This window comes from Corythoichthys intestinalis, chromosome 1 (assembly GCF_030265065.1).
Source record: "Corythoichthys intestinalis isolate RoL2023-P3 chromosome 1, ASM3026506v1, whole genome shotgun sequence".
Lineage (NCBI taxonomy): Eukaryota > Metazoa > Chordata > Actinopteri > Syngnathiformes > Syngnathidae > Corythoichthys > Corythoichthys intestinalis.
This window is the reverse complement of record NC_080395.1, coordinates 47,300,856-47,328,212: the sequence shown is the minus strand read 5'-3', so window position 1 is coordinate 47,328,212 and position 27,357 is coordinate 47,300,856. Positions and strand designations below refer to the sequence as shown.

The following is a 27,357-nucleotide window of genomic DNA, read 5'->3' as shown; positions in this document are numbered from 1 at the left end:
TTGCTAGGCTAATCGCAGACAACATACATGTATGTATGTAGTGAGAGTGCTATCGCTAAACCATATAAACATTAAAAGCTCTAACTCCATTGACAAACGACATGAAATACATTAGACTTGACAGTGGATGTTAGCAATAACAAAAGATTTTGAATTGAAAATTTCGTAACTCACCTTTCCAAGCACAAGATAGATTCCTGCCGAATTTTCGTGGACGAGGACCTGTTTCACCCAACCAGCAACGAAGTATTTATAAGCCTCCAAGCTCTTAAAGTTTTTCAAACTTTCGTGAGAAGAGGCTGATTTTGTGTGGACAAGATAGTTGTACAGTTCAGGGTAGCTAGCAGATGTCAGGCAAATACGGCGGAGACAACGGGTCGGAAAACATCGATTTAGGCATCAAATATGGATCTGGCGAATGGATAAACTGAAGCTTTTCCACGTAACGCCTTTTATGCAACGCATCAAGTGAGTTTACGGCATCCGAAAGCACCGGGTCTTCCATGAAATGCATTATAAATTGCTCGATCAATTGAGACCATTGATAATACAGACACAAAATGACGGACAAGTGGGCGGAACCATACAGCGAGCACGTGATTTTGTGACGTCGGTGGGTAGGGTCTATAGTGATTCTGTCTCAGGGGACACCTAGTCAAGGCCGAAGCATGAGGGCATGATGAACAAATGTTCATTTGCCACTCCCAGTCAAAGTGGATTGGATGTCTGATGCCGTCAATGGCAGCCAGTGAGTTAATGATTGTCCTTTATTGGTTAAAAAATTTGCACGAAAGGGTTAACTTAAAACGGTGGACTCTTTAAGCTGCAAACTCACTTTCCTCAACAAAGAAACAAAACCTTTCATGAAATTATTAACTATTAATTTGCCTTGTTGATAGGCTCAAAGGCACAGGAAGGCTACTTCTTATTCTCGGTGCACCCTTTATGAGCACACGTTCCTGACATCTGTCCCCATGTCACCAGGAATGTCTGTCAGGAGAGATTAAACGTCACATGAATCGAGGCTGATAATGAGCAACAGGGATGAGCTCTTTTTTCTTTTCTTTTTTTCTTTTTAAGACCCCCCTCTGTGTGCAACATATGACACAGGCCCAGCTCATTAAGCAGCTGCCATAATACAATCATCAGAAACACAAAGGAGTTTGTTTTAAAAGCAGAACTTTTCAAAGTGTAACATGGAATTCTTAAGAACTTCTGCACCCTGATAAGGAGTATATTTCATGCGACTCAACATGAGATGAGACCCAAGGCCATATCCGATCAATTTCCTTTACTTCCTTTGAATGTAGCTTTTTGTTTCGGTGAATGCATCGCGTTCATATTTACCATTAAGGTGCAAATATTACAACAGTAGCAAGACCAGCTGTTGGCAACATGCACACCACTATGCCTGTACAAGCTTTGTCCACTTGTCCGAACACCAACAGCGAAGCACTCCGAAAATGGTGCTCATACTGTGCTGAAAATGCCAAAACAAAAAACAAAAACACTCTGTTTTTCCATAATGTCAACTCTTAAATGGAGGATTGGGGGCACACTTAAAAAAAAATCCAATGTTGCAATGTCATGAAATGAAAGCCAGTATATTTAAAGACAAAGTCCCCCCAATTCTGTTTTTCCAGATATACTGTAGGTTTAAATGTTACTACATGAATAGCCAAGTCCGCTAAGATCTTATGGTAGTTGTTTTCAATCAAATTATTTAATAAAATAAAATAAAAAATCACTAGTATTCGTTATTCTTGTTTTTTTTTCTCTCCTCAAACCATCTTTTTCTTTTAATTGTTTTCAGGATGGACCTTTTGCTGGAATTTAACCCAAAAATTGTGCTTGTGTGGAAAGTTGCATCGATGTAAAAGTGTGAATTAATTGCTGGGAACAGTGTTGCGTTGTTCCCTCATTATTTTTTCCCTCCCAGAAAATGTGCAATCAGACTCATTGCGTGGCTGCTGATTGTTTTCCCCCTGTAAATCAATCCACAAATTGCAATTAAAATGTTCTCTTATGTGGTATAATGGATGTCTTCCTAATCCTTTATTTTAACACCTGCTGGTGGGACTGAATTTTTAATGCATTTCTAATTAATGCTCTTTACACCCTTGATTTATGTGTGAGCAAATTATATTGCTGTTGTGCTGCGTCCCGGTAGAAAAGTCCCACTTGGGTTGAAATGTGACAATTTCTAGTATTTTTTGCCAGCCAGGACAGTTGCCTTTAGAATAAGAGCAAAATCATGAAAAAAAAAGAAATATTGAATTCTTATGAATATTACCATATGTATATGAAAAGGGTAAGCAACACTTTCCACATACTTGAAACACTTACCTCTTGTGTTATGAAAGTATATGTCTGGACTTTATACTTACTTCACCCTCTAATATATGGAAAACTCAACCTTGTTTATCTGTCAAACGCGTTTCCTTTGGTATTTTATTTCCAGACTGCTTCATATTCATTATCAGATGACAATTACTAACCCACGCTTCACTGAGAGTTTCATCACCACAACAACGCAGTTTGGAGAAGCATTCTTTTATTCCAAATAAAATATTAATCCATTTTCAACAGTTTATCTAATTCCATCAGAGCTCTGTAAAATGTAACAAAACATGTTTTGTTGCATCATGATTTCAAGAAGTACTTCAAATATAATTTTCTCTTGCAAGGCCTTTTTACCATTGCCGTTTTGGAGACACGATTACATTTCAATCAAGTGATGGGTTCCCTCTCCGACAACTTTGGTTTTGATACAAGAGGAAAAAAAAGCTCACTATGAACATTTAAGAATCTTTAATCCACACTAGTAATAAAATTGCATTACATTTCATAAAATAAATGTTCCAGTTTATATATACAGAGAAAACAGACTGTACATACCCTCCAATGAACCATTTCTAAAAGAAAACAAACCGGAAACCGATTTCACAAAACATACAAGCAATGCAGTGCTCAGCTAAGCAGGCACAACTGTACATCAACATTTGTAACTGCTCAGTGTTGGGGTGAGGGAGGGAAGGAGGGAGAAAGGTAGGACGGGGCAAAAAGTTGAACATTTACAATAGAGTCCTCAGGAACTAATAAAGGGGTCTTAAAAAGTATTGCAGGCAAGCAGACAGACGCTTGCCTTTTTCCAAGTGCAGCAGAACATCCATGGTGTTGCGCAACGCGTGGAGCTGATTGTCGCTGCCACGGTACAAGGCTCCCACTATTGGACCTGCGACTCGAAGCTCCCGTTCAGCTGACCCTCCTCATAGTCCATTTGACACAAAATCATGTTGTTTTTGAGGAAGAACTTGTCGCCCACACAAAACCTGTTGAAAGAGATAAACAAGAGATGATTATTGCCCACGCTGTGACTAAGTGTTGTGTGTGTTTGTGCGGGTGTGTGTGTTGTGCATTGTCAACTCGAAACCAACTCGTGTGCTGAAATATTCCCTTCAAATAACAATCTTGAATAATCATGACTGGCTTGCAATTGGATAATCAACATCTCTTTCATCGTCATGCCAACAGTGAATTATCTACCTCCCTGCTGTATGTGGCATATATAATATTGGTGGACTGAATGTCTCGCATGATGTGCGTCAGTGCTAAGAGAACTGTGCAAAGACCTCGAACAACAAAAAAGGAAAATAACTAGACAGTAATTGTCGGTCGAATACTGTTTTTAATCCCATTCAAAAATTGCTGAGAAAAGCACTGTCAACTTGAATATTATCATTAAATGTTATTATGGCAGATAGAAGGATCGATATAAAACCACACGCATAATCTTAAAGGTCATTGCTTGTATTTCAAATCCAAGACCTTCTGATGTATTTTAGTGGTCAATGAGAGACAATTAATGTTAACATCATGGTGTGACTGTCCATTGTTTGCCACCCTCAGCAGCATTAACACATGAAGCGAAAACATCAATCAAAAGGCTACTTCTTTAAAATAAAATAAGAGGTTAAAAGTTTGATTGATGTCGTTTTAAAACAAAATAACACACTCAATATGACTGTAACTAATCGCAATTCATGTGCTGATTTACAACCCATAATATACGGTATGTTAGTGCTGCAACAGTTAATCAATTAAATCGAATAATTCGAATTGAAGAAAGCTTCAAATTCAATTTTGCCCCTTTGATTATTCGTTTAATTAGATAGGTGTTGTAATGATTTGTTTTTAAAGGTATGTATTTAGTTTTATTGATTTGGGAGAATACGCTTCCTTCTGGTCTCAACAGTGACTATGACATAACTTGTGTAACATCCAGCTGCTCCCTGTTAGGGCCAACATAAGGCTGCAAGTTTTTGTTTGAGCTAGTATGTTTGTTTGTGCATTCATAATTTAGTTTAGAATTATAGCAGGTTTTTTTGTGGAAATGTGTTTGATTTGCAAAGAGAATTGAAAAAAAAAAAAAAAAAAAAAAAATTATCATTTTATAGCATTTTAGATAGAGGACTTTGGGGAAAAAAAGATAGGACTTTTGATGTGCAAGTTAGGTTAATCCTATCTACTAAATTTACATATCAATTTGACTAATTAGACATTTAAACTCCAGTTATTTTGTGTTAAGTGTTTTATTGTCGAAAGGTGTGTCATTTTGCTCATAGTTGTACATGTGTTCATGTTACAACTTTACAAAAATCAAAATGTGGAAAAAGTAAAGCACTTCAAAGAACCACAAATGCTCTCGCTTGCTGTCTGTCTAGCTGAATAACATCACATTTATTGAGGCTAAACCAGGCATATTAAATTTACTTAAAATTGTGTGGACCTGAGGTCTTTTTTTTGGGGGGGGGGGGGGGGTCAAAAGACAGCAGACATAAAGGTAGAAAATGAATCAATGATTGTTCTTTAAAAAAAATACCAAAGTTTTCAGAAAATATTTTTTCGCTGTGCTTGTATCCTCATTTTTTTAGACCGTTTTACTTTTAATACTCAGGTATTTTATTTTTTAAAATGCATTAATGCTCTTGTGAAATTAAATTTTGTACAGTAGATGAAACAATGAAGTTTTTGTTTTGTATTCGCATTTAATGCTCTTTTGAAAGGGCAATCTTGGAAGGTCAAAATAAATGCTATTACAAGCATAAACACTTGTTTCTCTGTTTTACATCTAAAATTATTGTACAATGCATTAAATGTTTGTTATCCGATTACTCGCTTAATCAAACTAATTAATCAGTAGATTAATTGATTACTTAAGTAATGGATAGCTGCTGCCCTACTGTATGTATATATTGTGTATATATTGTAAACCAGGGTTCACCAAATCCGGACCTCAGGGCCACTTTTCCTGTCTTGCTTTTCATCTCTCCCTTCTCTAAGACACCTGAATCAAATAATCAGGATCAATATCAGACTTCTGGAGAGCTTGCTGATGACATAATCACTTGATTCAGGTGTGCTAGAGGAGAGAGACACGGAAAATACGACAGGATAGGTGGCATTGAGGTCCAGATTTGGTGAACCCTGCTGTTTTCCGTGTGTATTCATGCTGTCAAACAGCACTAGTGCAAATTTGTTATCATCATCATCATTGGGTCGGATTTTTTTTCATCATAGAGTTTAGAAAGATTATGTTTGATTGCACATACAGTATGTCGTTTATGTAGCATAGTTTAATATTGGGCATTCATTATTCAACAGACTGTATGGCTACGTTCCTTACAGTGTAACTTAAACAGTGTAAGTGCTCAATACCTATATGATTGACGGAGTCAATGGAGCAGTAAAATATATGATCGGTTTGGTGCTATTCCACTTGAAATCTGTAGCTAAATTGTTTAGAAGTGTTGTTGACTGCCAAGAAAACATTGCTTTTTATTCGTTTGTAGATTCTGAAAGGGAATGCTGAATTTAATCTTAAAATCAAACCTATGTGTTTCTCTTATCCTTAACACTTTGGAAAAAAAAGAGACACAGGTGCAAACAGACATGGACCAATGCCTTGTTCTTTCGCTTTGTCAGGTGTCAGAAAACAACCAACTAAATGTTGGCCAAGCCAAACACTCCTACGATGTTCAACATGTAAGTGGAATGTATAACATTGGATCTGTGTCATAAATTAGGTAGGTAGATCATTACTATCGATGTAAAACTATTTTGTCTTAATATTAGGGCTGTCAAAATTATCGCGTTAACGGGCGTTGATTAATTTTTTAAATTAATCACGTTAAAATATTTGACGCAATTAACGCACTAGGCCTGCTCAGACAGATTTAAATGTCAGTACAGTGAAAGGCCAACTTGTTAATTGTGTTTTATGGAGTTTTTCCGCCTTCTGCTGGCGCTTGGGTGTGACTTGCATATGTTATGTGGCGTAATGTCGCCCTCTGCTGGCGATTCAGTGCAGCTGATTATTTGGGTTTCGGCGCGCTTTTCTGACGTGATTATATGTCGACGCGAACTCACACTAATAGACAGTGCTATTCAGACCAGCTAACGTCGGCATCCAGTATTCAGTGGCAGTTCTCATAGCTCCATCACACTGTTTGTGTCTAATACATGCATCGCTTGTGAGTTATATTCCTCCTTTGTTTATATTCATGAGCATTAGATAGTTATTGATGATGTGTATTTGAATTTGTTCACATATATGGTGAAATGCAGTTACATTGTTAGATGCTTGTGAGTTAATTGGCTAGTGCTACTGCTCAAATGGACACGTGTGTGTACATTTTATGTTATTTTGTGATTTATGCAAGTTATTGACACATTGCCTTGTTATTTTCAGTTTTACAAAAATACAAGAAACGTGCTCCTGTCAAAAAGAGATGACTTCAGTAAAGCCCATGCAACTTTGCCACACCGTCTGATTTCTTTTTGGAACTTATGTTCGCTATCTGTCAATTTGTGTACTCACACACATAGAGGACAGAATAGGGCTACTAGTTTATTTTTTGATTGAAATTTTTACAAATTTTATTAAAACGAAAACATTAAGAGGCGTTTTAATATAACATTTCTATAACTTGTACTAATATTCATCTTTTAAGAACTACAAGTCTTTCTATCCATGGATCACTTTAACAGAATGTTAATAATGTTAATGCCATCTTGTTGATTTATTGTTATAATAAACAAATACAGTCCTTATGTACCGTATGTTGAATGTATATATCCATCTTGTCTTATCTTTCCATTCCAACAATAATTTACAGAAAAATATGGCATATTTTATAGATGGTTTGAATTGCGATTAATTACGATTAATTAATTTTTAAGCTGTAATTAACTCGATTAAAAATTTTAATCGTTTGACAGCCCTATTTAATATTAAACTTTTTACATGGCATACCCCAAATATATAACTGAACTGGGTTTAACAAATGTAAAGATGTTAATTTCATTCTAACATCATGCATTGTTTGAAGAGAGTTGATTTTATTCATATTATTTTAGTAGAGTACCTTGTTGTTCCCTTCGACACTTTGAGTGTTGAGCGTTAGGATGTTGAGACGGTCCATGGAGCATTAAGCAACATATCACCACAGTTTAAGACCTTAATGTTATACAGTAAATCTCCATAAATCTGATACCTGAGCTACCCAAATTAAGAAAAGATCAAAGACCAAAGTGCCATTATTTGCACTAGCATTGTAACTCAGATTCACCAACATTTAATGTTTCAGTAATTGAACTCTACAACCCTAGAAATGACATCACTTTAACAATTACACAATGTCTACAATAAAGAGGCATGATTGCAGCCAAATGTGATAATGATGACGACAGCAGGGCATGGTCGATAATTCATTCTTCTCCGTTTTCCTAATCCACTCAATTTCAAGGAGAAAAGTGCGATTACTTCACCAATATGTTTGCAATTTTGGAAATCTCGTTAAAAGCACAATTCGGAAAGCTGAAAACCTAATGAATCCATTTTTTACCTTTGTGTCTGGTTTGAGTGGAATGGATCATATACTGTATTTGTGACACAGTGCAGTCTCACGGAGACAATGATGTCAAAGGAAGCAAAGGTATGGCAGAACATAGGTTGGCTTTCAGTGCGTACCCATGCTGTTGAAACAGTCATTACTGTGCCAGGTGACACGTTGTCTGCCAAGTGAGAGGGGAGAGAGAGTACAGTCATAATTCCCTTACAGCAGGTGTTCACTATGGTAACTGAATGTGTCCCGCACAAGGTTAATGGGCTTGTGCTGTGCAGAAGAACAGGGTCACGGCACCCCTGACAAGCATGCAAAGGACATTCTGCTCCCAGACTGTCGCCATTACCAGCGGTATTCTAATGGGGAAAACCAATATTTGGATATGTCATATTCTTTGTACGGGCTTTGTGTTCACCCCAATTTGATGCTTGTTTTATGACTAAGAAAAAAAAAAGTCTTTCATACCTATGCCATGCATGCAGCAACACGGCTGCCTCGATAGAGCTAATGCCGCTGTGCCCTTGCAATTAGATTTACAGATCTCGCTGCAAACTGCTGCCAGTGTGTGACAAGGAAAATAATTAGCAGACCATTACAGACACAATGCGGTAACCTTTATTTTTACAACAGAGTTTCACTCCAGCTTGCGTGAGTGTGGCCTGCGCTAATCAAACCAGACAGTCAACTGTGTTGCACATGAAGAGAGAAGCGATTTCGGCACCTTCTGATGTTGAAAAGCTATTGGACGTCTTTTTTGTGTGATGTCTATTGCTTACCTCTGGTTACAAAGCTGACAGGCAAAACAGTCCAAATGGTAAACATTATCTCTGGCTCTCATCACCATCTCAAAGGCTGGGATCAGTTTACTGCAGGCTGCGCAGTTTCCCGTAGTCCCGAAGAGCCTGCAAGATAGAGAGCACATGCACAGATTAACCCACCTTCCCTTTACCTTGGTGGTATATAAGAGCAGAGAAAATTTACTGACAGAAGTCTGGGAGAAAAAACAAAAAGAGCTTTATGTAGCACAATAGAAAAATGGGGCGGAATGGCAATATGTTGCATGAAATCCACAAATCTTTCCCTGTGCCGCTCGGTGTTGCAGTTAATGAGAGAAACAAACATAGATCTTAATTCTCACCTAATGATCTAATTAAACTGATCACATGGTTTTAATCGCCTTCAAAGCATATTGTATATCCCTTGCACAATGCAAAAACAACAAAAACAAGTCTGAGGTAAATCATCTGGGCCGCTCAAATTGTTTTTCTTCTCCCAAATGAAAACGAACTAATGTGTCTATCTGCAAGCAACGGCAGCTGGGTTTTGTACAAACGGCTTTGTTCTATAATGAAGTTGCAAGTTCAAAAGATTTCTTGAATGGACACCCTTTGCTTTCCTTTTCAATGATTTTTGTGTCTTATGTCTTAAAAAAAATATGTATGTAAATGTGTAAACTATATCATATGAACCCTCGAACTTGTATTTATTTTCTATCTTAAATACTTACAATATTGCTTTTGCCTGCCTAATTTGAGCATTTATAATTAATCTTGATGAATCACATTTTAATCACGCAGCAATATTTGTCCTTAAAAGGATTTTAGTGGACAAATGAATTAAATAATGTATGCGGGAAAATTAATAGCAATTGCATGTTAATACAAAATACTACGAAAAAATGTTTACCCAGGTAAAAAAACAAAATATTTAAAAAATATATATCAAATGGTGCAAAGAAAACATAAAAAGACATCTGTCTTTTTTGGGTAGAAGAATCAGAAAAATAAATGGTCATTTGGGAGATCTAAAAACTTAATGTAACCTTGGAAAATTATGTAGGTTTATTATGTAAAGACAAGCATATGATGTACGGCATTCTTGCATTAACCCGCATTTATTTCAGGAAGGTACCTTATTTAAGAGTAAACGTACTGATTTGATTGGATTTCTCTTCTCCATTTCGGTAGATGTTAGCTGAGCTAATATGTACATAAATTTGTCAGTGTAGCAGAAAATAGTGCACTGACAAAAGTTCCATGTTTGGAATGTAACTTGCGATTAAAATGTGTTAGTTTGTTTTTAACTCAACTACCAAGTGTTAGGTTTTGTGTTTGGTTTCTCCTTGTGTGACTTGTCCCTCTGATTACCCATTGCTCTCACCTGTGTGTGTTTTCCCAGTGTATCCTGCAATCTGCATCCACCTGTGTTACCCAGCTGTTCCTCGTCTCGTTACCCCTTGTCTGCGTATATAATGACCCAGTTTCTTGTCACTCCTTGTTGCGTCATTGTCTATGTCAGTGCCAGAGTCGATGTCTATCCTAGCCCTCGTGTTCGAAGTAAGTTTTTTGATTCCCAGCCTTTTGTTAGTAACCTGAGTTTTCTTTGCTGCTGTGTTTTTGGGATCACCTCAGTTTTGGTTTGTACCTTGTTTTTTCTGTCGGCCTTAATTAAATCATTTTTTGCACCGCCCTTTCTGCCTCGCTTTTTGTTTCCCTGCAATTGGGTCCACACAACCTGCCTGCCTGCCCACGTCCCTGACACCAAGGGTGGATCAGTTGATTCAAATCCCTTTTGTATCCAGAGAAGGGTCATCTGATCTAATCAGCACAGCTTTTGTAAGCATTGAGGTTCTCATTAGTCATTCCCATTCACACCTGCAAAAACACAGGGTTGGATTGTTCCAATTAGCATCTTGAGTGTTTGTAGGACAGGGGTGCCTTGGCTTTATCGGACAGTGGACCGCTCAGGCTGGCAATCGGGCGGACAACCTTTTTACATCTTCCAAAGCTGCAGTTTGCCCACTGTACATACAAGGGACGGTGTAATAAAAAACAAAACAAAACATTTTTTATGTGGTGACGTATGACACTTCGCCCTTTTACTGGGGCTAGGTTTTGCCTGGCACCGCCAGACTATTCTCCCTGTATTTTTCAAACACTGTTAGAAGAGTCTGGGACCCATCTCCTTATTGTCCTCTCGAGCCCGAACGAAATCATCCGTGCAATCAGTTTCATTTATTTGCGTTGTCTCCGAAACAACACCGATGGCGAACGGGAGAGCGGAGAATATGTCCCAATCAGCGGTAAATTCAGTTATAAATGACCAAAAACACATCGAGTCGCTAAATCCAACAGTCTGTCTCGCGCTGGCCATTTTGAATAAACTTCTCCGTTCTCCGCTTTCCTCGTATGTTTATTCCCTCGCGCTAGTTTCTTGGCGCTTTATCAAAGGCACGTCCGCCCGTCGCTGATTGGTCCACTCCTGTCTGTTTGCTGTGGCTTGCGCCGTCCTGGGAATTTGATCCGCCGAACGGTCACCAGACTCTATAGCTTGAACAACGGTGAGTCTGGTGTACCAGGCAAAGGTGATGGAGGTTGTTACTGAAGCAGTTTTTCCTTCTGCGCCTTCTTTGCGCCCACATGAGAGTGAGCCAATTCCTTTGCAAGACCCACCAAGAAGTCCACCTATCTCTCCTGCCTTCCGGTGCATGCCTGATACAACACATATGCATTCAGTGCTGCCATGTAAATCATAGTGTAGAACACGGCGACTGGCCATCTCTGTGTTCCTCCATGTTTGACAAAGCAAATGGAGCCCTGAATTTGCAAATATTCAAGATGCTAATTCCAGCTATCCAGAGTGAAACTCCCCCTTCACACCTACGCAACGACTCCAAAGGAATGTGTAGATGGGTTGTCTGCTAGAGTCCTTGTTTGAGTGGTCTATTGTTTGACAAAGCCAAGTAGTCAGTTTGGTATGGGGGTCATTTGACGCCTTTCTGGTCTTTCTTTATAGCCTAAAAAAACCCGGGACTTCTAGTTTGCAATTAATTAATTGTAATTAACCAGTTAAGGTGCAAAGCAAATCCGTTACATAATTTAAATCTTTAAGGAGTTTTTCGACCCAACTGGAATCGTAAGTATTAAGATGAGGTGAATGAGCCAAGATTTTGAACACCAAGTAGTAACATTACAAGCAAAACAGTTGTTAGGTCTTTTGTCAAGGTTACCGACATGCTATGTGTTAAGTTACGTCACTATCGACGTGTGTCTTTATTGCTTAGATTATGATTATTTTCCTATAAAAAGACATTCCCAAATATTGTTTAAGCTGCCTTTTTGAATGAAAATGCTATCGTGAAACTACCTTCCACAAAACATATTGTGTAATTTGATACACTAAAAAAAAAAAAATCTTGAATGAACATAATTTGTGTGTGTGACGTTGGCACAGAAAGTTATATCTAAAAAAACAAATATGTTTATTCAACAAATAATTATTTTCAATCTGTACACATAAGCCGTTCAAGTGTGATGTCTTAGTGGACTAATATAAATGTCAACCTCAGTGAATGAGTTAAGTGTGTTTATTAGGGGTGTAACGGTACACAAAAATCTCAGTTAGGTACGTACCTCGGTTTTGAGGAAACGGTTCGGTTCATTTTCGGAACAGTAAGAATACAAAATGCAAAATATAAATGTGCTAGTTTGTTTATTACACACCTTTGTTCTTTCAACAATAGGAACATTAGCCTATACAAAGCTAGAATTCAGCTCAAAAAGTAGCGGGTATCTAAGGATAATCCAACAACATTTTGCCTTTCAGACCCCGCGTATTGGTCAGCTTTCTTTCTGAAAGAAAGAAGGAAAAAGAAGTCCTGTGCTAAAGAGAAAAGCAATCCCAATGACAAAGATTTTGACATGTATTTTACAAATGAAATGCCTCAATGAATCTTTTTTTTTTCTTATGAACGGTTTTCAAAAGCTTTATTGGTGGATTTTCTCAAGTTAAAGCGCCACACGGAAATTAGTACATTTAATTGTGTAAGCACGATCTGTGTATTATTCTTATTATTTAATTACAGGTGTTTTAGTTCATTTCAATTTATTTTATTTAACTGGGTTACTATTTATTTTATTTTGTGTTTATATTTTACAAATTTGATGTAGTATTCATTTATATTGTATATTTTATGTTGTATAACTTTAGTTCCCATGTGAATATTAGTTCCTACTTGTTTTGTTGTGGTAGGAGGGTTTTGTATTGAACACGGGGCCGTGTTGGTTATTATTATAGCAGGGAAGACAGCAGTAAATCAACAAAGACAAGTCAACTGTGCCCTGATCTACCACTCAAGAGATCTGATGGACTCAAAAAGTGGGTTACGATTGCATATTAGTTTGAAAATTGACCGGATCCACCGTATTTTTACACGAGTGACTTCCGGTCTGCCTGATCCTAGCTACCGGTAGTAGTATTGACGCAGGAGGGTCGCGTCTCGCGTCAAATAATAAACTCTGCCGTTCTTTTCGCGTGCGTTGTGTTGAGCCGCTTCTGGGACGCGTCTAACACGTGGCAGCACTGCGACTGGTGTGCATTGGCTGATTGACTTTAACGCCCGCGTTTCATTGCGTTCTCGCGGCGGCCACGTTGTCGCGCCATTGACGTTTCTGGGTTATACTGTCCTTCCATGTTGGTCGTCATTATACTAGAGAAGACGGAGTAAATATAATCTACACAAAGAAACTGTAACCCGATCGACTCACAGCTTCGAAAAGTAAGGGTTACATTACGTCAGAAACTCGTTCGGAACGCCTCCGTTCCGAACCGAGCACCACGGACCGAAACGGTTCAATACAAATACATGTACCGTTACACCCTTAGTGTTTATCAAGCGCTCTGGATTGGGACCTTGCTTTTCCTATGTCAGTCAATTAACTTCCATTGAGCTTCATGTGTGTGACAAGCTGATTGTATTTAACTCTGCCTTCAACCAGTTGTAATAAATAATTGTTCTTTTAATTTATTAATTTTTTTAAACTAAGTCTTAAATATTTCTTAGACAATTTCACATTAAAATTTGGAAGGTGTATTCTTGGAGCTGGATTTTTTTTTTCAGGGCTGATTAATTTAGCGGGCGGTCGTAGTTCATTTTGAACGTAGTATTAGCATTCATAGTTTCATACAATTAATAGGGAAAATGTCTGCTTTATAGCTTTTCAAGAGACATATTAAACCCATGTTAAAGCCTTCCCCCTAAATTTGTAGAGCCAAAAGTGAGGAGTCAAATGTTAATGTTTTTGTGCCTATGTTGCTCTCACTCAGCTGCTATCACCTTGTTAAAGAAAACATCCATCCAGCAGCCCTGCTTCTAATTAGAGGCCACTGGCCCAGAGGAGTTGCAGGGAAGAAATAAGAGGAAAAAAGCTGTTATGTTCACACAGAGCCTTTCATTGGGTGTAAAACATAAATACCGTGATGACAATTTTGGCGCTAAAGTAAAATATTACATGTTTGCTACACCATGTAATGCTGAGATGCACAGGAGAGTTATGAAGGGTCTTTCCACTTCCTCTTAAGAATATTTTTAACACACTAGTGTATATGTATGAAGATGACTAGAGTCCAGATGTGGGAAAATTCTTGTTAGGTACTGTTTCACTGCAAGACTGTTAGTACATGTTAGAAAAGATATGATCCGAACAATGTGTGACTTGAATTGAATGAATTGAGTACGTAACCTTATTCAAACATGTATTCAGTAAAATATACAAGCTCAATGATGGTATTGTATATGAGCAGTCATGTCCTTCTGAAAAACCTGACTGGTTTTACATCAAGGATCTACTTCATCCCAGTAAGCTGATCTGCCTCTCGACTTTATTTGCTATATGCAGGCAAATACTCTGCCCATTTTGTTCTCTCTCCACCAACAAATTGGCAGGCAAAACATATGAAATTGTGCTGATGTGACTGTGTGCGCAGTTTTCCACAAGTAAATGATGAGTCTGGGTTATAACATCAGCAGAGGTTCACGGCCCAATTGGGCTTTTTTTCCTGCTAAGAGGAGATAAGAGCTGGAGAGATACATTCAAACACATTTACATTCGGGTGACGCTAAAAAGCTACAAGAGCTGAACTAAAAAAGAAAAAAAAAAAAAAACCCTCGTGCTCTCTTGAGTGTAGCCTGATTGAGAACTACAGTACACAGCAACCACAACTGCCTGCAAACATAATGCTCCAAGGTGTGGATATTAGTTGAGACAAATTGACTATAAATAAGAATTGATCTTAAAAGTGTCTAAATGAAGAAATCTTTACCTTATGAATGCATGGATATTACTCTGATTAAAAATCTATAGATGACAAATGAGGATTTCGGTTGTCAAGATGATTCTTGAGTTCCTGACTGCAATTCACACAATGTACTTGCAACGTAGTATGCCTTGTATAAACTTGTTCATGATCATAATTGTTTCACAGCCTATAACCTGATTGTTTTGATCATCTACTGTGATATAATATATTACATCACTCCGCGAAGCTTCGGGTGTGTGCCGGCAAGTGCACTACAAAAGATTAACACCCCTTAAGTAACACCTCCTATCTGTGATTGGTTGTTTTTCTCTAGCAAGGTTGTTTCCTGCAAATCATTTCCCTCCAATTTCTTCCCTCCAAAATCACTACTTTATTTTTACAAGACATATTAGTGTTGTAGTGATGTATTGTTTTGTTTGTCAATGTACTGTATTTTCTTTACTATTACGTGATACATTTGCACTCACACTTCTTTTAAATAAACATAAAGGTAATTTGATGATGTACCAGCTTTGCGCTTCTGGCCAAGATGCCAATCTTTGACCACACCGTAGAAGTGATATAAATACGATGAAAATAAATCAAAGCATACTGTAGTCAAAACTCTGACAAAATACTTTTTAGAAATATTTTTACCTCCAATACTTATGTACACTAAGTACATTTAATGTGGGGAAAATTTCTTATTGCTAATGAGTGCATTGAACATCAGATACTTTACTCAAGTAATGATACCGATGATGATGATGACAATAAATACAAAAAAAAAAAGTTCTGCAAGGTGAATTTAACTTCAACCAGGTATTTCCTGTTAAGACTTACGAATTTTGAAAGCACATACTTGAGATACAAGAGCGATAAGGTGGCAGTGACTCATTTCACTTGACAAGTACAACAAGAAGTAGTTTTGCAAATGAAGTGTAGCATAACCTTACACATGTAGACAGACGATACAATATAGCAAAACTCACGATAATATTTTCTTTATCATATGCATAGCACGCCCAACATTAGTGTTGTACTGATAAGATGGGAGAGGCGGAGTTCCATCTCAAAGAACGAATGTTTGTATGATATTAGGAATTGCTATTTTTACCATTTAAAGTACACATTGAAACAATCTTAAGTTGTTTTGGAGAGGCCAAAATGGATTACAGGCATTTCCATTCCTTTTAATGAGAAAAGCTGATTTGAGAATTAAACTAATCTCAAGACACCACTGTACTTACTGTTAGTACTTTGCTATATTTGTAATTCTACTCAAATACTTACATTTTATGTACTATAAAGTAAAGTGTCATCAGGATAAGACAGATACTTCCAGATGGAACCATCATTACCATCAGTTTGTGCATCAATTCTAATGTTCATTATCTTGGAAACATTTTCCTCTTTCAGTTAATTATGCTGCCATTTTGATAAGTGGATGACTATTATGTCCTCTCTTATATATGAAACGGGAGATTAAATTAATTCAGTGCAGATGATCAAATCACAACTAGATTGTCAAGCCTCTGGTGGAGTCATATGATACAGAGCCCTTGACATAAATGAAACACCTAATTAATACGTTATTATCCTTTTGTGATAACAGAATGGCCTAAAAAAGGTATTATATTTGTGAAATATTTGGAGGGCGGAGAAACACAGTGGCGCAAATAAGTGTATGCGTGTCTTGAAGATTCGGGAATGCGTGAGTGCATTCAATAAGCTGCTAATGCCACTGAAGGACAATCACAGATGGAGCTCCTATAATAATTAATGGGAGCATGGCAGGGTTCCAAACCCTGGGAAACAACCAAAGTGTGTTTGATCCACCCGCGTGTTTTTAATGTAGTGCAGAAGGCTAATTCAGTGCACAGATTTAGCTTCATTACTGCAGGTGAGAGACGCCTTCATCTTACTTCACAGAAGAGGAAGCAAAGAGAAAGAGGGGATGGAGACAGATGACATCAACACAATCGGCAGCAGACATAAGGCGATGTTTTTAATAGCAGTTAGTCAAGCAGCACGGGCTATTAGGTGTTGTTTCATTCTGAAGAGCAGGCACTCCTGACCAACACCGGCGCATGAAACCCTCTTTCTTTTCAAAAATCCATAATTTGCTATTAAGAATGGTTGATTTTATTCATCGTTTTCCATTTTACGCCCCATCTCTGACCTCGACATCTCGCCTGTCTAATGTGTGTGAAAGTGTTTCATTTTTCCTTCGCTTTGCCAACGAGGCCCTCATGAACTCCTTTCAGCCGATATATTTTTACACAGGAAACTGTGAGCTTCATAATTTTTGCCTTCACTTGTTCATTTTCCCATTTATTACTGCTTCGTACGTACCATCTGTCCCTTCTGAGGGCAACGTGGGGTCTTAGTGGAGCTCTCACTGCATCTTAAAAGCATTAACTGAGGGTGGGAACTGATGGATGGTAATGGTCTATCTTCACGTTACGTCACTAAGCGCCTCTGGAGTAGGCTGCGGGCTTCTTGTGGGTCGGGTGAAAAGCTGAGATGGAAGCAAAATGTCACGAGGGTCCCCGAGTGAGCTACAGTGGTGTAGAAACTCTACAGATCCCTGTTAAATTGCCAGTTTTTTGTTATATATATATATATATATATATATATATATATATATATATATATAAAACTGAAACCAAGATTAATCATTTAAAACTTTTTTTTTACTGTTAACCAATTCTCTGCCATGGACAATTATACACATCAATTATGGTTATCTGGAAGAAATTGCTGTTTTGACAAAAATCAAACTATGTACTCGTGTTGATTACTGAAGAATGGAAAGTAGAATAAACCTTATTTGTTATTTGGTGAAACAAGAAAGTTATTGGTAGTTTTGTTGCAAATGTATTAGTAATCACAGAACTATTCTGCGCCTCCAGAAAAATGAGCCCAAATGGTCTAAGACAGCTGGCAATAGGGTTAAATGGTCGGAAAGGTTTGAGAGTGAATGATGTGACCTGTAGCCTGCGCCTTCATTAGTTTGATTTTTTTTTTAGAACAAACTTTTCAAGAGGTGTAGTTAAAACAAACAAATGTGGTTGCACAAGTGTAGGAACCCTCTAATATTTGCAATGTGGCTGAGTTCAGAATTTACAAATCCATTCTCATTCCATCTCATGGTAAATGGGAGTCAGTATGCACCTGCCAACATTTAAAATGACTTTGATGAACCCAAAAAGATGTTTACTTTTTCTAATTGGCATTTCTATAGATTTTGTTGTGTTTTACAGCAGAAGCCTGAATGTTTTGTGTTATGACTGGCTATTTGCTATTTTGTATAATTCGTTCTACCTTGAATAAGTTCGAGCTAAAGAAAAAGTGTTTGTTCTTAATGGTGCCACCACCATTGCTCACTTTAGTTATGACATGAGAATTCACCGGTAAGAGACATAGCTTTTGGAATTATGGTATGTCCAAGAAATAGAGCCGTAAGACATTTTTCCCATGTGTTTGAGAAATTACGGTCACGGTTGAAATTATTGGCACCCCTTGAATTTTTGCAGAAAATACAGCATATCTCACAGGAATGAATGCAATTACAAATGTTTTCAGAATGAATATGTTTATCTATCCAATGTGCATTGGAAAAACACAAAACAGCTGAGGAAAAAGTCAAATTTGACACAATTTTAAGCAAAACTCAAAAAATAGGCTGGACAAAGTTGTTGGCACCCTCACCTCAATATTTGGTTGCACATCATTTTGGAAGAAATATCAGAAAGCAGTTGCGTTTGGACCACTCTTCTTCTGAGAAGTGTTCCAGGTCTCTCAGATTTGAAGGGTGCCTTCTTGCAACAGCAATTTTGAGATCTCTCCATAGTGTTCAATATGATTTAGATCCGGACTCATCGATGGCCACCTCAGAATTCTCCTGCGCTTTGTCTCTAACCAATTCTTGGCATTATTTTAGGTATGTTTTGGGTCATTGTCCTGAACACCCATGACCTCTGACGCAGACCCAGTTTTCTAACACTACACCCTACATTCCGGCCCAAAACATTTTGATAGTCTCCATATTTTATGACTCCTTGCACACTCTCAAGGCACCCAGAGCCAGAGGCAGTAAAACAACCCCAAAATATCATTAGACCTCCACCATGTTTGACAATAGGCATGGTGTTCTTTTCTTTGTAGGCCTCATTCTTTTTTCTGGCAGTGGGCACTGGTCTCCAACCATTTCTTGGTGCAATTTGAGGTAGGTTTTGGGTCATTGTCCTATCGGAACACCCATGACCTCTGACGCAGAGCCAATATTTCATGACTCCTTGCACACTGACAAGGCACCCAGTGCCAGAAAAAAGAATGAGGCCTACAAAGAAAAGAACACAGTGCCTATAGTCAAACATGGTGGAGGTCAAATGATGTGTTGGGGTAGTTTTGCTGCCTCTGGCACCGGGTGTCTTGGCAGTGTGTAGGGAGTCATGAAATCTGGAGACCATCAAAATGTTTTGGTCCGCAATGTAGGATGTAGTGTCAGAAAACTGGGTTTGGGTCAGAGGTCATGGGTGATCCAACAGAACAATGACCCAAAACATACCTCAAATAGCATTTTTTTGCATTTTTTTTTTGCACAGGAGAATTCTGAGGTGGCCATCGATGTGTCCGATCCAAATCCCATTGAACACCTATGGAGAGATCTCAAAATTGCTGTTGCAAGAAGACACCCTTCAAATCTGAAAAAAAGTCATGGATATCTGCCTCATAACTATCGCTTAATTGTATTTATTTTTTTTTGTGTGTGTGTTACTTTCGCATTCTCCCCAATATGTTAGATGATAACTGATCGATCCAAACAAAGAAAAATAATTTAAAAAAACGTTTAAAAGGGTAAATACATGAAAAACAACATCTCGACCACTCTTTGATGTCTGTGATTTCTGCATGGCGACCCTTGTTATATTATCATGTTTCACCCATAAAATTCCAAAAAAATCCAGCTGTGGCCATTCACAGCTGTGTCTTGACAGAGATACATGCTACATGGAGGTTTAGGATTGAAACAAGGTAAGTACGTGATAATAATTTGTTAAAGTCATGGCGTCTGTAATTCTGCTCTCGTGTGCTCTCACCTCCAGATAGGGTTTTGGTATTTAAATATATATATATATTTTTTTTAATGTCCTCCTGTTCAAAAATTTTGTTCCCCCCAAAAATTGAGATTTTAATATTTCCAATGATGTATTACACATGCATATCGGACAATTTTTAAATTTGGCTAAATGGGGGGCTCAGAGCAGAATTTCAAGTCACCTGAGTGTTTTCCGCCATATATACAGTGGGTCAAATAAGTATTTCGTCAACCACCAATTGTGCAAGTTCTCCTACTTGAAAAGATTAGAGAGGCCTGTATTTGTCAACATGGGTAAACCTCAACCATGAGAGACAGAATGTGGAAAAAAAAAAAAAGAAAATCACATAGTTTGATTTTTAAAGAATTTATTTCCAAATTAGAGTGGAAAATAAGTATTTGGTCACCTACAAACAAGCAAGCTTTCTGGCTGTCAAAGAAGTCTAACTTCTTCTAATGAGGCTCCACTCGTTACCTGTTTTAATGGCACCTGTTTTAACTCATCATCGGTATAAAAGACACCTGTCCACAACCTCAGTAAGTCACACTCAAAACTCCACTATGGCCAAGACCAAAGAGCTGTTGAAGGACACCAGAGACAAAATTGTAGACCTGCACTAGGCTGGGTAGACTGAATCTACAATAGGTAAAACGCTTGGTGTAAAGAAATCAACTGTGGGAGCAATTATTGGAAAATGTAAGACATACAAGACCACTGATAATCTCGCTCGATCTGGGGCTCCATGCAAGATCTCACCCCGTGGCGTCAAAATGATAACAAGAACAGTGAGCAAAAATCCCAGAACCACACGGGGACCTACAGAGAGCAGTAACAAAGGCTACTATCAGTAACACAATGCGCCGCCAGGGACTCAAATCCTGCACTGCCAGTTGTGTCTCCCTGCTGAAGAAAGTGCACGTCCAGGCCCGTCTGCGGTTGGCTAGAGAGCATTTGGATGATCCAGAAGAGGACTGGGCGAATGTGTTATGGTCAAATGAAACCATAATAGAACTTTTTGGTAGAAACACAGGTTCTCGTGTTTGGAGGAGAAAGAATACTGAATTGCATCCGAAGAACACCATACCCACTGTGAAGCATGGGGGTGGAAACATCATGCTTTGGGGCTGTTTTTCTGCAAAGGGCCCAGGACGACTGATCTGTGTAAAGGAAATAATAAATGGGGTCATGTATCGAGAGATTTTGAGTGAAAATCTCCTTCCATCAGCAAGGGTATTGAAGAAGAAGACGTTGCTGGGTCTTTCGGCATGGCAATGATCCCAAAGACACAGCCAGGGCAACAAAGGAGTAGCTTCGTAAGAAGCATTTCAAGGTCCTGGAGTGGCCTAGCCAGTCTCCACATCTCAACCCCATAGAACATCTGTGGAGGGAGTTGAAAGTCCGTGTTGCCCAACGACAGCCCCAAAACATCACTGCTCTAGAGGAGATCTGCATGGAGGAATGGGCCAAAATACCAGAAACAGAGTGTGAAAAGCTTGTGAAGAGTTACAGAAAATGTTTGGCCTGCGTTATTGCCAACAAAGGGTACATAACAAAGTATTGAGATGAACTTTTGGTATTGACCAAATACTTATTTTCCACCATGATTTGCAAATAATTAAAAAAAAAAAAAAAATCAAACAATGTGATTTTCTGTTTTTTTTTTTTTTTCCACATTCTGTCTCTCATGGTTGAGGTTTACCCATGTTGACAATTACAGGCCTCTCTAATATTTTCAAGTCGGAGAACTTGCACAATTAGTGGTTGACTAAATACTTAATTGCCCCACTGTATATGTGTGTGTGTGTAGTTAAGGTCCTCTTCACTTTTAATATTACTGGTGATTTGGAATGATGAGCACAGTATGAGCACATTGCGCTAAATCAGAAGAATAATGAACCAATTAAAACCTGTAGTTGGTCGGCCGAAGGTTTCATTGAAGGATTGGACAGACAAGTGGGCAGGAGGGGAATTGGTGAATGGGGGAGGACAGTGCTGGGGAGGGGGTTTAAGAAGAAGGAGGGCGAAGTGGTGGGGGGCAAGGGCACTGGCATCTCTAAGTCAGCCTCTGGGGGATTCCCTCTTGGATAAGTGGTCTGATCTCATTGGGAATGTGACTTAACGCTCAGGAAATGGTCATGTTTAATTTAACCAGCAGATGGTAGGGGCATCTGAAAACTGTATATGTGTGTGTGTGGCAGGAGTGGAGACAAAGACAGTGGTGAAGCTACAAGGCCACCTTGAGGTTTCTCTTAGCTCACTTGACATGACATCCGTCACACACTCGTTCATGTAAACTAAAAAAAACATTAAACAAAAGAACCTGTAACAATGTTTGCTTCCATGGGAAACAACAATTTTGTAGTCATCTGTTTGGTGTAATCATGTCAAGAAAAGCGTTTGAAATGCAAGATGCACTCTTGCATATTTGGGCAATAACAATTTTACCGCTAAAGTTTTCTTTTAAACAGCAATGGTGTGGTGAACTTACTTTTAATGTGTAGAATAAACTATGTTATTGTACTCACCCCGGTACCTTCGGTTTTTCATGAGAAATACTTTTTAGCTATAATACGCCGTAGTCCCTCACACTGTCTGCTTTTTGCTAGTTTCCTATTAGTTGCATGAATTTCACTTTGAGGTAACTGGATTGTTCAAATTGGAGTCATATTACCAAAATCTAAGCAATGTCAGAATTCTGGATCTTTTTTTTTTTTTTTTTTTTCTCTAATCTGTCCTGGTCAGTTGCTTGGACAGGGAAAATGGGAATCTGAGTGTCTTTATATGCTGAACAGTTTTAATGTTCCACGTGGGAGTTTTGTGTACTACCATTCTGGTTGTTTATATTATATTGTTGTTGTTTTTTTTGTGTTAGATTTAAAACCACATATTAAAGTGAATTAGAAAATATTAGATTGCAAGTGACTTGGTCAATTCCAACAGTCGTAAAACATCACTAAGAAAATATGTGATTTGGATCACTGTAAGCTGTGGTCTGAATGTAGTCTTGGTTACTTAGCGCTAGCAATCATTTTAATGTTGTCCCAACTTAGCTTTCAAGCATTAACATTGTCATTTCAAAATGTCTTTTTCTGAATTTTGTGGCCTCCATAACAAACAGAATTAAAATGCTGTATATAGTCAGTTCAAAACAATGTCTTTGCAAAGGGATGATAAGAAACCCGCAGACTTGATGGCAAAATCAGGTTGTGACTGTGCGAAGTGAAACTAATATGCTGGAATTTTCGTGCGTCTCTGACCTCAATCTTTTTTGAGTGATTGCTTTAGAAAAAAGCGGAAAAACTACATGAGAATTTGGAAAGCATGCTATTGTTTTAAAAACTGTTTTTGAAGTTATTTTGTTGTTATTGCTTTCCCCAAAAAGTAATAAGTTTTACAGGAGATGGAATACCATTGTCAAAGAAGTTTAGATGAAGTACTAAAAAGCTAGTCCCGCATTTAAATGGCTCCGCTTAGTGTTGTTTTTTGCTGAAAGGACTTAAAAAACATCTCAGAACGTCCAGAATGTTACTATAGATGTAAATAAATAATCAATATAAAGAACTCGACCCTCTGCTAAAAGCAAAATAAAACCTTTGTGACCTTGTCATGTTACGTGTGCTGTGCCATAATGTTGTCTTTTGCGTTTGCGGCGACCGCAGAAAAGTGATTGTGTGTCTTTCTTGCCTCAGGTAGTCCCGGCGACACAGGATGAGGTTGGCTTTCGTATAAAGGGTGGAGCCCACCTCCCCAAGGCGGCAGTCGCAGCAGGCACATTTGAGACAGTCCTCATGCCAGTATTTGTCCAGGGCCTTGAGTAGGTAGCGGTCTTTAATCTTGCGATTGCAGCCAGCGCACCCCTTCTGTTTCCCTTTGGGCTGGACGGAGAGCATCGGCACACCTGGAGTGATAAGGAGACAAACAGCCACGCGTGATTTACGGCCGCGGGAACCCAAGTGACTTTTCATGTTCTCTTTTTGATAAGCCTGCTGCTTCTGCAGGTGCCTGAACGCGGGCTCACATGCGGCCGCAGCACGCCGCCGACCTGCTTCATATGCATTCGCGAGAACACTCTTCCATGTATAGTAGATAAACACACAGGTCACATTGGACCTACAAACCCCTCACTTGATCGTTCCGCTCAGAACACGCTGTAACACTCATGTTACATGATCACTTGCAGCAGCCAAGAAGCGCAATACATTATACATCAAATCTGGGATCTCTTTTGCTTATTGTGGTACTTACAGCAGGCCGTGTAGTGCATTAGTTACCATTTCATCAAGCCCATTTCACTCAACTGTCCAGAGCTGTAAAAGCTCCTCATGGGCTTTGTTTGGTATAGATTAACATTAACCTTTTAAAAAGCCTCTGACCGCAAAACACGCTGCTAGCAGACCCAAGTGAGATATGTTATGGCCTAAGTGCCTTTTAGCATACACTCACTCTACGTCATATACACACACAGAGAGCACTACAGCTTCTACACTTATCTGTGCTCATGTGTCTGCAATGAGCAGGCCCAAAGTTACCAAACTCGCAAATTGCCCTGGTGCCACGCAGGCCCCCTTTAAGTGAGCCTTTTAGCCTCCTAAAGGACAAATAAAGTCCATTTAATAACTGCACTAAACACTAATAGTCTATGTGTGGCTGACATTTGTGTTCGTACTAAAAGCCCCCCTCAGGCCACTGCTGGTACCGAGGCAGGGGCGCGCAGCTCCCCTCTGCAGCACTAACAGGTCTGCCACAGCTGAGAGCACCACACAACAGCTCTTAAGACACTCTCTCACACACTGAGCTATTGATCCATCTAAAAGAACACACAGTGGACGCCACTTGCCACTCTCTTTCAAAACACCCCCCCCCTCCCCCCAAAAAAATTGAACACACAAAGGAGGGGGAGAAATGTGGGTGAACAGGGGGGTGCTGCCAGAATTTGGCATGTGCGACTACCCACCTATAAAGGCCGAGACATGTCACATCGGGTTTTGTGTGAAATGTCACGTTTTCATGCTTGTGAGATAAGTGAAGGAGAGCAAATGTCTAGTGTTTGACTATTACGCGGCTGGTATGTTTGATTTTGTCTTCGTGCTATTTGTGCTTGATGCCCAATTGTAAACTCAGCTTCACTTTGCACACTGTTTCTCTCTGCTTGTCATGTTTGCCCTTCAAAGAACGATTTTTTTTGTATTGAGCAGCATTGCTCTCTTAAGGTTATATCTTTCTTGTAAACATAAAGAACATAAAGATGTGCAGCAAGGATGGGGCACTTGAAGACATGTCCTTGATTGAGGAAAACTGAAGCATAATTATTAATTTGCTCATTTTAATTGTAGATAGCAGAAAAGTGGAAACTAAAAGTGCTGTTAAGCAGCTGATTTTTTGTAAAGTAAATACCAGCAATTTCACTTTTTTGATAGGTCTTACCAGGAAATATATTTTTTTTTGTAAATAGTGAGAGTCCAAGTGTTTTTTAGACTATTTTTTATACCTTTTGTTCAATACTCACGTAATATTTTAGATTTAAATGTTTTTGTTTTAAGGTGTTTTAAGAACTCAAATGTACTTTGAATGTTATGAAAGCATGCGTATTATTTACCCCTTTGCTGCCATTGAAAGCAATAGATATCGAATCTGTCCAATCAACTGGGAAGCCTGTCAGTGATTATTAATTGTCAGCCCTCCCAATTCAAATGGATTGGGCATCTAACACCGTCAGTGGCAGCCACTGTGTTAAAGGATGGTTTCCTGTTTCTATTCTCAATTTTCTCGGTGGCTTTAGAACATTACCCCAACGATGTAGGTTTGTTTACTGTCTTCACCGACATTAGTTCAACAGTCAGTACAAAACCTCAGGGAGAAAAGCAAAATATTGGTAGTCTCCCAGTTGAACCACTTCAATAATCAAATACCCAGGCAAAAAACAAAGCTTTTTTTTTTTTGTCCGAAGTATGCTTGTCGACATGAAAACGTCTGGGCAGTCAGTTTTACAGGAATTATAAAAAGTGCAAACATCTTTTTTAACTTGAATCTGAATTTTCCTTGCCGATTTTGCTTTCTCCATGTTTATGTTCTGTTTCAAATTCTTCACAAAGCCTTTATGCGCTGCAAATGAGTTAGATCACATTTTTTTTTCTTTGCTAATTGCTGAAAAGTAGTGCATAGTAGTATCTCCATAACCTTCAAGACATGAAAGTTACAGTGGAGCAAATAAGTATTTATTCAACCACTAATTGTGCAAGTTCTCCCACTTGAAAATATTAGAGAGGACTGTAATTGTCAACATGGGTAAACCTCAACCATGAGAGACAGAATGTGAAAAAAAAAACCTCAAAATGACATTGTTTGATTTTTAAAGAATTTATTTGCAAATCATGGTGGAAAATAAGTATTTGGTCAATACTAAAAGTTCATCTCAATACTTTGTTATGTACCCTTTGTTGGCAATAACGGAGGTCAAACGTTTTCTGTAACTCTTCACAAGCTTTTCACACACTGTTGCTGGTATTTTGGCCCATTTCTCCATGCAGATCTCCTCTAGAGCAGTGATGTTTTGGGGCTGTCGTTTGGCAACACGGACTTTCAACTCCCTCCACAGATTTTCAATGGGGTTGAGATGTGGAGACTGCCTAGGCCACTCCAGGACCTTGAAATGCTTCTTACGTAGCCACTCCTTTGTTGCCCTGGCTTTGAGTTTGGGATCATTGTCATGCTGAAAGACCCAGCCACGTCTCATCTTCAATGCCCTTGCTGATGGAAGGAGATTTTCACTCAAAATCTCTCCATACATGGCCACATTCATTCTTTCCTGTACACAGGTCAGTCGTTCTGGTCCCTTTGCAGAAAAACAGCCCCAAAGCATGATGTTTCCACCCCCATGCTTCACAGTGGGTATGGTGTTCTTCGGATGCAATTCAGTATTCTTTCTCCTCCAAACACAAGAACCTGTGTTTCTACCAAAAAGTTCTATTTTGGTTTCATCTGGCCATAACACATTCTCCCACTCCTCTTCTGGATCATCCAAATGCTCTCTAGCGAACCGCAGACTGGCCTGGATGTGTACTGGCTTCAGCAGGGGGACACGTCTGGCAGTGCAGGATTTGAGTCCCTGGCGGCGCATTGTGTTACTGATAGTAGCCTTTGTCACTGTGGTACCAGCTCTCTGTAAGTCATTCACTAGGTCCCCCCGTGTGGTTCTGGGATTTTTGCTCACCGTTCTTGTTATCATTTTGATGCCACGGGGTGAGATCTTGCATGGAACCCCAGATCGA

General features: G+C 38.8%; 1 protein-coding gene across 2 annotated transcripts in view; it reads right to left on the bottom strand.

Annotated features, from left to right (window-relative positions):
- Window positions 1–615: 615 nt before the first annotated feature.
- lmo1 (LIM domain only 1) overlaps window positions 616–27,357 on the bottom strand; it is a 50,313-nt gene continuing 23,571 nt past the window's right edge. For both annotated transcript variants that reach the window (XM_057840336.1, XM_057840342.1), the window contains 3 exons: window positions 23,774–23,987; window positions 8,684–8,809; window positions 616–3,332 (listed from right to left, as the gene is read on the bottom strand). In XM_057840336.1, the coding sequence (XP_057696319.1) occupies window positions 3,227–3,332; window positions 8,684–8,809; window positions 23,774–23,987 (446 nt within the window). In that variant the 3' untranslated portion in view covers window positions 616–3,226. The remainder of the gene's footprint in view (window positions 3,333–8,683; window positions 8,810–23,773; window positions 23,988–27,357) is intronic.